Source organism: Aythya ferina, assembly GCF_964211825.1.
Source record: "Aythya ferina genome assembly, chromosome: 3".
Lineage (NCBI taxonomy): Eukaryota > Metazoa > Chordata > Aves > Anseriformes > Anatidae > Aythya > Aythya ferina.
The window spans coordinates 42,595,714-42,607,485 of NC_140298.1; the positions used below are offsets into that span (position 1 = coordinate 42,595,714).

The window sequence follows — 11,772 nt, forward strand, 5'->3', positions numbered from 1 at the left end:
TTGCTGTAAGATTATACTTCCTATGGCACCTAGATATCCCAAGTGAATACACACAATGGCTGTACTATGGGATATAGTACAGAATGGCACATTATCACTTTTTAAACATGTTTTAAAGCAGACTATTCCGGTTACACATCTTCTGGCAAAACGCTCATCTATTAATCTGAAGAAAAATTCTACTTAGGTGGAAACAGGAGCTCCAACTTCCTAGATAATGTTTCCATTAAGAGTAAAACAAACAAACAAACAAACAAAAAAAAAAAAAAAAAAACAAAAAAAAACAAAAAAACTTGACCTTCAGGATTTCTTGCTCAATAACCAATTTCAAGGCAACTTTAGAGCACAATATGTTCAATATTCATTACTCTACCAGTCTGCTTTTATAGGCAGTTTTCAAACTCCTTCAGGACAAAGACAACTGATACACAAAGTAAGATTTCTTCCCTTTGACCCAAATTTACTAGCATATTCTAAAAAGCATGTGTGGTGCTCATTATGACAATGCTGGAATGGAAACTAGTCAAGAACTACATCTTATTGAAATAGCATTCACAGTAACATACCCCAAAATGAGGCTATGAACTGTTAACAGCTGAAAAAGCTGGGTGGATATGAAGACTGTTTTCTGACTCAAAATTGATTTTTTTTTTTTTTTTTAAAAGATATTTTAGGGCACCTTTAAGACATTTTGTATTTGAAACGGGACTTTCCAATGGGTTAATACTATTTTTCCCCTTTATGGGCTATATTATTCACTGAGTACTACAGATCAATTCCCGCATTTGTTTTCTACTTGCTGTTTAAAAAAAAACAATAGTCATCCAAATACTTCTGAGTAATATTGTCCTTGTGAGTGTCAAGTTTCACTGGAAATATGAATAGACACTGTGGTTTTAAGAAGGATGTATGGAAAATGAACATGCCAAATCAAGTTTTAGAAGCAGTTTGTGTAAAAATCAGCATTTTCCAATGAAATGCAACACAAGTTAAACTGGACTAAACATACAGTGGAGAAGGCAGAGGTCAATCCAAATTAAAAATGGGTATTGGTGAATATACAGGGAAGTATAAAAAGGGAAAGTGTCGATATAGAAAGGATCTATTAAACCAGACAGCTACTGGATAGGCAATTGAGAGCACTGATGGGTAATGTAAGATGGCCATGACTGTCATGTGAAGACCAGGATTAATGAAAATGTAAAATTAACAATTTATTCAGGATATGCAAGAACAAACTGATTCATATTAAACATCCATAGCATCAAAATTTTAAAATACACCACTATTTCAAAAGAGTAAAGATAATTTACCAAATTCTATTGCACATCAGTTTGTTTATTAGTCTAAGAACTACAAGTATTGTATATAAAATCTGTATCTAAGGCTAATATAGCCATTTAAAGTTGTAGCAGCAATATCATATGAAACAGCATTTTTTTTTTCTAACAAAAATAATTATAACCAGTTTTACAAGTAGGGAATCGAGCTGTTAGTTATTTAACCAGTTAAGTACTTTCAGCAGCAAGAAGAACGGTAAACATTTCAGGAAGTTTATACAGAATACACATCTGCTCAGCATTCAGAACTTTACAGCACAATGGCTTTAGCATTCAACTGCCTGGCCTGATGAATACTAAACACCAAACTGGCTGACTTACTGAATCAGCAAAACAAAGACTGTCAGGTAATGTCGATTCAATGCCATTTTGGTCTGTAAAGCACTGGAAGCTTAACTGAAAAATGAAAAATTGTGAAGCCTGTTATGGCATGGCCAGAAACTGTCTTTACCAGTATTGCTACCAATATTCTTCACTTTCACTTACCAGAGCCAGCCCACGTGGGGCAGTTACTCATGTACATAATACCTGTGTGCTGAGAAGTAGTAAGGTTTCAACAAATTTGTGCAAAACATCAGAAAAAAGTGGACGGAGAACGTAGCTGATCCTTGACCAAAAGATACACAGAAGATTGAAGTTCATTAGCTTGCATTTGACCACTGCAACTTCTAACAGAATAGCAAGCTTTCGAATCCTCTTGAAAACAAAGCTGCGTTATTTATTTAACTGAGCCCTTATAGCCTAGAGCCTCCTCCTAATCTACCAAGTATTCTGTGTTTGATTTCTTAGCATCTTTATTGCCCCTCTGGATTTTCTGTGAGTTTCTCATTCACATCTATCTTCTCTAAAAGGTCACAGGTGAGAAGGAGGTGAGAAAGACCACCTGAGAGTTTAACAATGGCTTAAGCAAAATACTTGCTGTTCTAAAACTATCTGGTGTACAGTAAACAATGCTTATCTATTGTAAGTGGTTAACTTTAAGAACAGCCAAAAATACATAAAAAATGGTCCTAGGAACAAAGAAACTAGCAGGATTTAAAATGTCTTCATTTTAAAAACTGCCTTGAAAACTTGCAGTTCAGCAAGTATCCACCTCCTCTTGCAATACCCAGGTTGTGCAATACGAACATTAGCACAAGCATCCACCTACTAAAATATGAGCATTAGTTTTTGGAGCACAGCTAGCAGCTAGTTTTTTAGTCAGTGCAGATGTGCAGCTCCGCAGAACGTACTCTTCAGCATGCTGATGGTAGTTCAAATTGCAGTTCAGGACAGGCACACAGAGAAACAACTACAGCTAAGCAAACCCTGAGCAAACTAGTTTTCAAGCAGTGTTTTCAGCCTTGGTTTATTTTTTTCAAGGTAGCTGTCCGAGAGGCTTTATGCAAGACAAGAATCAAGGTGTTCATTTATTTTAGGCTCTAAAACCTCAGCCTGGCAAACTGGACAACTGACTGTTTTTTCCCTCCGTTCAGTAGCACTGGAACTTGCAGAGGAGGACACTGTAGATTCAGCTTTGGTTTTCATGGGTGTATTTATGCTTAAAGTAGTATCAGTACTCTCTTTTTTTATGAAATAGTTTTCAAAGGCAGTTTTGTCTTCCTTTTTTGGCCACTGCTGCACTCTATTTTCCAAGCCCTTCTTCTCAGATGCTACCTGACCCGTTGTTGTCTGCTCAAAACAAGTTTGTTTTGGTGGCCTGTTATTATAGCATGGCAAAGCCCTCTTGCCTTTTGCAGAGCCTTGCTTTGATTGCTCTTCCACAACACGAGAAACTTTAACAGGTGATCCGCCAACATTCTTGTACGCTTTTGTATCAGCAACAGAGAGTTTGGGGAAATCACGCTTCGAAGCCAAGTTCACCTTCTTACTGGTATCATCAGCACAGAAAGGAAAAGAGATACCGTTACGGGGTGATTTTTCAAATTTTATCTCATTTTTAGGGATTGGTATTGTGCTTCCTGCTGGTCGATGCTGCCAATCGGATTTTTCACTGTTTTTAATGCTGCTGATGAAATTTATGTTTTTTTCTGAGAGTCCACCTTCTCTTCCTCCAAGCCGATAGCCATTTCCACTAAAAGGAACCAGATCTTTCTTAGCATCCACGCGTTTCTTGTCTGCAAAAAAAGAAAAGCTAGTAACTTTTTCATATACAAACCACGGGCTTAGAATTTTGTGCTTCACGTGAAACGTTCACTGCTTGAAAACAGTGCAGCAAAATAAATCTTCTGCAAACACTTGAGAAAGAGCCTAGAAATGCACATATAAAATAGGCTCTGTTCTTTGCTATGTAATAGTAACAAAGTTCACATAAGGGTGGACCTGTATGTGTTCAAGGAACTGTTAAGACAGAAACAGTTTGGAAAAGAAAACGATATTTTAAATACCTTTGTTAGTTGACTTGGAATTTGGAAGTTCTGCTGGCTCATTTTTTTCCTTGGATTTCTTAGAGAAGTTCTCTGGCTCCTTCACTTTTATGAATGTACCTCCACACTTCTCTTGATGCTCCGCCCACCAGAAGTCTCGCGCAGAGGGTGCTCTATTCATTGAACGTTTCACATACCCAAAATAAGGTTTTCTGTTTTGACAGGGGCCATTGCATCGCCACCAGTGCTGGCGATATAAATCTACCTCATCATGAAAATTGTGATAGATCTAGGTTTAGAAAAACAAAAAGGAGCACCAGTCACACAAAAATTTCTGATTTTATCAGTCGTTATCTCTACAAACTTCACATATACACACACGAGCATTCCATGATTTCATAATACAGGTCAAGGATAAAGTACTTCTGCACGTCAGTAATGTGTCCAGAAGGAAAAATATATCTACTAACGGAATAGACACAGTAGAAAGAAAGTCCTTCTCCAAGTGCCTTCCTCACAAAATAAACGTGATTTTTTCTCCTAGGGGACCTGAACACTGACAAGTGCTCTGTGATTTGAAAAGCCCTTGCATTGTACCACTGAAGTTTACTGCCCCACTCTGAAAAAAAATTATTCTACCCACTACTGTGAGAAACAACTTTTCCCTGCTCCCCACTGCTTGGTTTTACATTTTAATCCCCAAGATATGTTACTGTTGTGATTTTAACCTTATCGGTTAAAAGAGCTGAAGCTTGCTGAATCTTTAGATAATATTAAACAAGAGTTTTAAAAATGACAAGACATATAGAAATATGTCCTGGCTATCTTGCTTGGACTACAATAAAACCACTTTAAAAATATGTATCTATAATTTCACCCTAAACAACATATTGTTTAGAATGGATTGTAAACAATACTAGTGTTGCATTCTCGCTCCAGCTATTATCTGAATTGATTTTACCAGGGACACAAATTTTAAGTATCATCCACTCATCAGCCTCTACTGATATAAATCCCAACTAAAACAGACTGCTCTTCCACAAATACTGTCCTGAGCGTGGAGCTACTCTGTCTCTGAACTTGTAAGTTGTTTCAAGGTTAAAACAAACTTTAAAGGGAAATTTGTACAAAGGGCACGTATGGTAATTACATGACTCAAAACTCACTGCATCTTCCTCAACTTCTTCCCTCCATCACGCAACAACAAACAACAAAATAACCATGAAATTTTCAGACTTGAATGCAAATTTGTCATGGTGTCAACCGCAGAGTGTGAAGGAAAAACAACTAGATTACTCAAACCACATCCGGAATATCGAAAAACTTGTTACCAAATTCAGAAAAAAAATTGTATTGTATCAAGTGGGTTAGGCTTACTGTGACATTGGCTCCAGTCAAGCGATTAATGCGACGCATGTGTTTGCAGAACTCCGGCCCATGAGATTCACGGTCTCTGTCATTATTAGTTACAAAAAGCAGGGCGTGGATCATTTCATGTAACAGCGTCTGAAACGATGAAAATTATTAGTTGTTAACTAAAAAGCATTACATACAGCTTCAGAATTAAGCTGAAGTATTTTACTCTTTTATGTTTATATTGGTACTGATCTAATTTTCACGCATCTGTGTGTTAAGTTTGGGTCATAAAAACACAGTACATAATACGATGGGTAGAATAACTCAATTTCCATGCAATATTTAATAAGGGACATTCCAAAAAGGAGAAATTATCCTCAAGCCCCAGTCAGATCCTTGAAGGGGTCATCCCCTCCACAACCAAAGAGATGCTTACAAAAAGGTTGAAACTCTATTTTATTGAGCAAATCTGAATGTCAAGCCAACTCAAATAAGCAGTCTGACAGATGCATAACAAGCAGCACAAAATTATATTTACAGTCATATTCTACATCCTTGTTTTCTGCTAGTGGCCTAAAAAATGAAGCTACAGCCATTTTCCTCCTTGCACTTTAAGACTATTCTGCTTTCAATATTAGAGAATAATTTAGAAGCAAAGAAGTGTTTTTTTTTTTCCCCATCAGTTTAAAAAAAGTGACTTTAGACTCCTACTCAGAGCTGCTCGTTTAGGAGCATGCAACTAAAGTGATGTTGCCCACACAAGCAACACAAACACAGCAATAGTGACCACTGTTCTATGATCTGTAAGTCTTTGTATATAAAAATTACATTACAAAATATAAAATGTGGGGTGTGACACGCACTACATTCTATACGTATATTCACGAGCAATTTTCAAATACCTCAACAAGATCCTTTCTCGGTCTTAGCTTAAGGAGTGGCTCACTTAAACGAATAGAACACATTCCACCTTTTCCTTCATATCTGCACACTCCAGCACATCTGAAAGAGACACAGAAACAAGATATTGAAAGCTATGTGCTTTTCTACGATTTCTTTATTAATAAGGATTTTCTACGTGAAGTAAGTTGAGAACTGGGAGTTAAAATGCTGGCCCTTTCCAACACACGCTAAGTAACTTTGAATATGAAACACACTTTTGGTAGTTACTCAAAGAACTCGACGTCATTAAGCAAGGAATAAGAGCTCACAAGTTGTTCTTAATAAGCTGTGATGGAACTACCAAGACAACATATAATTTATTAGATCTCTCGCAAACCCTTAATTCAAAGCTGGCAATCCTGAAAAAAATATATATATATATATATACACACAAAGAATTTTCCAAGCTAACACGTTGAGGAAGTAAAGCACTGCTTTCATTAAAACTCCAGATGGAGAGAAACATCTAAAGCAGGGGTTGTGGGTTCGAACTCGGGGCTGCTGCGATTTCACCCTCCCTCTCCTTTCGACTCTCCCTGAACCTTTACGCGGTGGATTGATCGCTCAGAAAACATTTCAAATTTTGGCGTCGGCACCGATTTATGCGTCTAGCAGCCCAACACCCCAAATTAAGGAGCAGCGGGGGCAGCACTCCGGCACCCTGCACCGCACACCTGCTGCCCGCACCCGGGACCCCCCAAACCCTGCGGCAGGGACCGGGGGGTGCCCGGCACGGCCCCTGCCAGCAGGACACGGGTCTGCCCGCGGCTCCCACCCGCTCCCCGTCCCCTTCCCGGCCGTACAGCGTCATGCGGGGGCTCCACGCCACCTCCACGGCGGCCAGGCGCCCCCAGAAGAGCGCCTCGTTCAGCTGCACGAACAGGCCGCGCACGTCGGGGCTGGGGTCCAGCAGCTCCCACGCCTCATCCACCACCGACAGCGGCCGGAGCGGCTCGGGGACGGCCGGGGGCTGGGCGGAGGCCGCCCCCTCCCCGTCCTCAGCCTCCCACAGCTCCTGCAGCTGCAGCGCCAGCGCCAGGTCCCCGTCCCCGTCCTCCCCCTCCGCCACAGCCGCCGCCATCTTGGCGGCTCCCCCGCCCGCTCGTGGCGCAGGCGGCGTGCGTGCGCAAGGAGCGTGCGCAAGCAGCGTCCGCAGCGCTGCGCGCGTAGGCGGGGCTACGTAGCGCTAGGGGCGGCCGCGGCGCTGCGCTGCGCAGGTGGCGTACGCGGCGCTGGTTGCGCAGGCGCGGCGGAGGGGAGCGGAGGGGAGGGGAGCGGAGCGGGGCCATGGCGCTGGGGGAAGGCGGCGGCGGCGGGGGGGGCAGCCGGCTGCGGCGGCAGCTGGAGTCGGGCGGCTTCGTGGCGGGCGAGTACGTGAAGCAGCTGTCGCAGCAGTCGGACGGCGACCGGGACCTGCAGGAGCACCGGCAGCGCATCCAGGCGCTGAGCGAGGAGACGGCGCAGAGCCTGAAGCGCAACGTCTACCAGAACTACCGGCAGTTCATCGAGACGGCGCGGGAGATCAGCTACCTGGAGAGCGAGATGTACCAGCTCAGCCACATCCTCACCGAGCAGAAGGGCATCATGGAGGCCGTCACGCAGGCCCTGCTCCTCCAGGCAGACCGCGACGACCCCGCCCTGGGGCCCTCCGACCCGTTCCTGCCGCTGTCGGGCAAGGAGGCGGCGGGGGGCGGCGAGGAGGGGCGGCAGCGGACGCTCACCACCCTCCTGGAGAAGGTGGAGGGCTGCCGCGACCTGCTGCCCGAGAGCCCCGGCAAGTTCCTGGTGTACAACGGCGAGCTGCTGGAGTACGACGCCGACCACATGGCGCAGATCCAGCGGGTGCACGCCTTCCTGATGAACGACTGCTTGCTGGTGGCCACCGCCCTGCCCAACCGCCGCGGCGCCTACCGCTACGATGCCCTCTACCCGCTGGACGGGCTGGCGGTGGTCAACGTCAAGGACAACCCGCCCATGAAGGACATGTTCAAGCTGCTCATGTTCCCCGAGAGCCGCATCTTCCAGGCCGAGAACGCCAAGATCAAGAAGGAGTGGCTGGAGGTGCTGGAGGAGACCAAGCGCAACCGGGCCCTCAGCGAGAAGCGGCGGCTGGAGCAGGAGGCCATGCCCCGGCCCGCCCCGACGCCCCCTGAATCCACCAACCCCTTCGAGGAGGAGGAGGAGGAAGAGGAGGAAGAGCCCTCTGCCGAGGAAGAGGCGGTCGACCTCTCGCTCGAGTGGATCCAGGAGCTGCCGGAGGACCTGGACGTCTGCATCGCTCAGCGGGACTTCGAGGGGGCGGTGGACCTGTTAGATAAACTCAACGAGTACCTGGCGGACAAGCCCGTGAGCCAGCCCGTGAAGGAGCTGCGGGCCAAGGTGGACGAGCGGGTCCGGCAGCTGACGGATGTGCTGGTGTTCGAGCTGTCCCCAGACCGCTCGCTGCGAGGAGGGCCGCGGGCCACCCGCCGAGCCGTGTCCCAGCTCATCCGCTTGGGCCAGTCCACCAAGGCGTGCGAGCTCTTCCTGAAGAACCGGGCGGCTGCAGTGCACACGGCCATCCGGCAGCTGCGCATCGAGGGCGCCACGCTGCTCTACATCCACAAACTCTGCCACGTCTTCTTCACCAGCCTTCTGGAGACGGCGAGGGAGTTCGAGACGGACTTCGCTGGCAACAACGGCTGCTACTCTGCCTTCGTTGTGTGGGCCCGCTCCTCCATGAGGATGTTCGTAGATGCCTTCAGTAAGCAGGTGTTTGACAGCAAAGAGAGCTTGTCGACTGCAGCGGAGTGCGTGAAGGTAGGTGTGACCACACAGGGTGGTGTGACGAGCTGGCCTGAACGCAAGCTATAAGGTTTGCAAGCCTTCATTTCTAACCCTAGAAATGTTTTGACAGAGTGTTGCTGGAGAGGTTTCCTGCATTGAACGGTTCATAGGCATGTGGGGTTGGTTTGTGCCTTTTTCAGTTTATCAGAAGAAAATGTTACGATGAGAATGCACAGCAAGAAAAATGCTGCCCTTATCAGAAACACAGAATGTGTTCTTTCTTAATTTGCCTTTGACCAGTAGGAGATCCTAAAATTTGTAAAAACACATCTGAATGATGAGTATTTTTGAAGGCTTTTTGTTTGTTTTCCAAGCCTGCTCTGGACTATGCTTCCTTAATCTTATTGTGGGACCAGCTCTCTCAGGTTATGGTGTCTTTACTTATAGTAGCTACTGATGGGGGAGGGAAGGAGTTGTAAAGTAATTGTCCAGAGTATTTTTGACATGCATGGCTTGTCTTTCATTCATTGATTTCTTTACTAATAAGGATTTTCTTGGCACAAGAAGTAAATGAAAGATGACAAATGCTTCCCTGTTTTCTGAGAACAATAAAAACGAAGTAAACATTTAGAGTGTAAAGGGGGCATGCAAACTACTAATGCTTTGCTTTTCATTAATACCCAAGGTCGCCAAAGAGCACTGCAAGCAGCTCAGCGAGATTGGACTGGATCTCACCTTCATCATTCACGCCCTCCTGGTAAAGGATATCAAAGGTGCTTTACAGAGCTACAAGGATATCATCATCGAGGCCACGAAGCACCGCAACTCTGAGGAGATGTGGAGAAGGATGAACCTCATGACCCCGGAGGCTCTGGGGAAGCTCAGAGAGGAGATGAGGAGCTGCGGGGTGGGGAATTTCGACCAGTACACTGGTGATGACTGCTGGGTCAACCTCAGCTATACTGTGGTGGCTTTCACTAAGCAGACTATGGCCTTCTTGGAGGAAGCGTTAAAGCTTTACTTTCCAGAGCTACACATGGTTCTTTTGGAGAGTCTTGTGGAAATCATCCTAGTGGCTGTGCAGCACGTTGATTACAGTTTACGGTGTGAACAGGACCCTGAGAAGAAAGCATTCATTAGGCAGAATGCGTCCTTCCTTTATGAAACTGTCCTTCCTGTTGTGGAAAAAAGATTTGAGGAAGGAGTTGGAAAGCCAGCCAAGCAGCTCCAGGATCTGAGAAATGCTTCAAGGTTGATGCGTGTGAACCCAGAAAGTACCACCTCTGTGGTGTGAAGCAAACTAACTCTTCTTATTAACAGGGTGTGAAGGCGCTTACTGAAAATGTTGTACAATGAATAGATGAACTAAATGGCTTTTTGAGTCCCTGAGAAATGAAGAAGGCTAGCTGCAACTTTACAGAGGCGGCAAAATTACAGTCAAAGCCTAAAAGGGCTCAACACTTCTTTTGGGAGGGTGTGTGGGAGTGAGAGGTAGCGCTGGGGTTGCTTGGACTGCATATCCTGTAAGAATGGTTGGTGTAGTGTTTGTGACTTGGGAAATACTGTGGTGTACAATTTTTGGCCAAATGTTTGTGAAAGTCTTAAATGTATGTAAACTGTGCAGCAGGAAAAGATCACTTCTTGTCACATTGTCTGAGTTCTTTTTTTAATGCAGTGTTCTGGTGGAAGGGGAAGTGCTGAAACACTCCCAGGGTGTGGTATTTGGTAAGGCACATCCACCATCTAGATGTGACTCAGCACTACAGATAACGTGGATTTGCACATTGTGATTCCTTTGGTAGCAATGCAGACTCTTCAGTTTCTCCCACATGCAAAACCTCTTCATTCATTCCAGAGACAGATCTAAATTAAACTCATTTGGATAGATTTTTGTGTTTGGGTGAAGGGGTTTTTTCCTCTAATAAGCTTGCCTGTCAACTTAAATTACAGCTCTTTGAAAACAAACCTGCTGTTGTCAGAAACATATGACCCGTGCAGAGAACAAATGAGGATAGTTGTCTTCCTTTCCCCTTTGCGTTCCCCTTGTTTTTCTTGTTTTTTTCATGGACCTCCTTGGTCCTCCCAGCTCCATGTGTTGAGGTAGGCACTCTTGCTCAAGGTGCTGTCATAAATGAATTTATGGGCCATTACCTGCTGATAGAAACCACAGCAAAGAGGCATAAATGCTCTTGATACGCTCAGAGCAGGGAGAAGATCATAAGGTACTGCTCCGTTTGGAAGAAACGGGATTCTAGTTTTGCTGTACAGAAGCAGCAGAGGATTAAAAAAAAAAGGGGGTAAAAAAAACTGGGTTTAGGACTTTCATCTTCAAAATACACACCCTAACTCTCCTGAAAATATTCCTGTTTCCTGTAAAACAGCAATAACAATCCTTTTTACAGAAAACACAAGGACTATATCTGGCTGCGAGCTCAAGTGTAGGTGGGGGAAGTTTATGTGAATGTTTTCTTGTTGGGATTGAGTGGTGATGCCTGTCTTGTTCAGTATGTGGCAAATTATGAAATAAAATGGGCCAAGTCTTATGTAAAGCCTGCCTTTAGGAAGCTGTCAGCATCACCTTCTAAACTGCATAAACTTCTTCCCTTTTAGTGCAGACCTTAACTGCGAGAAAATCGCAGCAGTTTAACGTTATATTAGACTCAATAAGCGGTCTTAACTGGAATAATTGAGTACCCTATTCCTCTTGTTTTCAAATGAAAGCTTTTGCAGTTTGTATCATGATAATGAATGCCTCATGACTGTGTGAGCAAACAAAAGAAACCACTAGTAAAACATTCTGCCTCTGTTATTGCTTATACTGGAGGTGTGTCATTTTGCCATGTCTTCATACTTCTGGTTTAATGCAGCCTTTGCTTTGGTGACTAGTTTTAATTCTCTTGATCTTTGGATGCCTTTTGAGCTGTCAGATTTTGCAAAGTGTCTGCTTGCTTGCTCTCCAAAGTTCTGAGTGTTTTGCTAGAAAATCAAAAAACAGTGTTTTT

The 11,772-nt window shown here is 44.5% G+C and overlaps 2 protein-coding genes across 2 annotated transcripts; one reads left to right on the forward strand and one right to left on the reverse strand.

Moving 5' to 3' along the window:
• Positions 1 to 438: 438 nt before the first annotated feature.
• On the reverse strand, positions 439 to 7,087 carry SPRTN (SprT-like N-terminal domain). Its single transcript, XM_084513146.1, has 5 exons — positions 6,808 to 7,087; positions 5,965 to 6,064; positions 5,084 to 5,212; positions 3,728 to 3,995; positions 439 to 3,457 (listed from the first exon to the last, which is right to left on the reverse strand). The coding sequence occupies exons 1-5, from the start codon at positions 7,083 to 7,085 to the stop codon at positions 2,721 to 2,723; spliced, it is 1,512 nt and encodes a 503-aa protein (XP_084369272.1). The 5' UTR covers positions 7,086 to 7,087; the 3' UTR covers positions 439 to 2,720.
• Positions 7,088 to 7,291: 204 nt separating this feature from the next.
• EXOC8 (exocyst complex component 8) lies at positions 7,292 to 10,417 on the forward strand (the record flags this gene model as incomplete). The annotated part of the gene is made up of 2 exons (XM_084513145.1): positions 7,292 to 8,803; positions 9,456 to 10,417. The coding sequence occupies 2 exons, from the start codon at positions 7,292 to 7,294 to the stop codon at positions 10,062 to 10,064; spliced, it is 2,121 nt and encodes a 706-aa protein (XP_084369271.1). The 3' UTR covers positions 10,065 to 10,417.
• Positions 10,418 to 11,772: the final 1,355 nt, after the last annotated feature.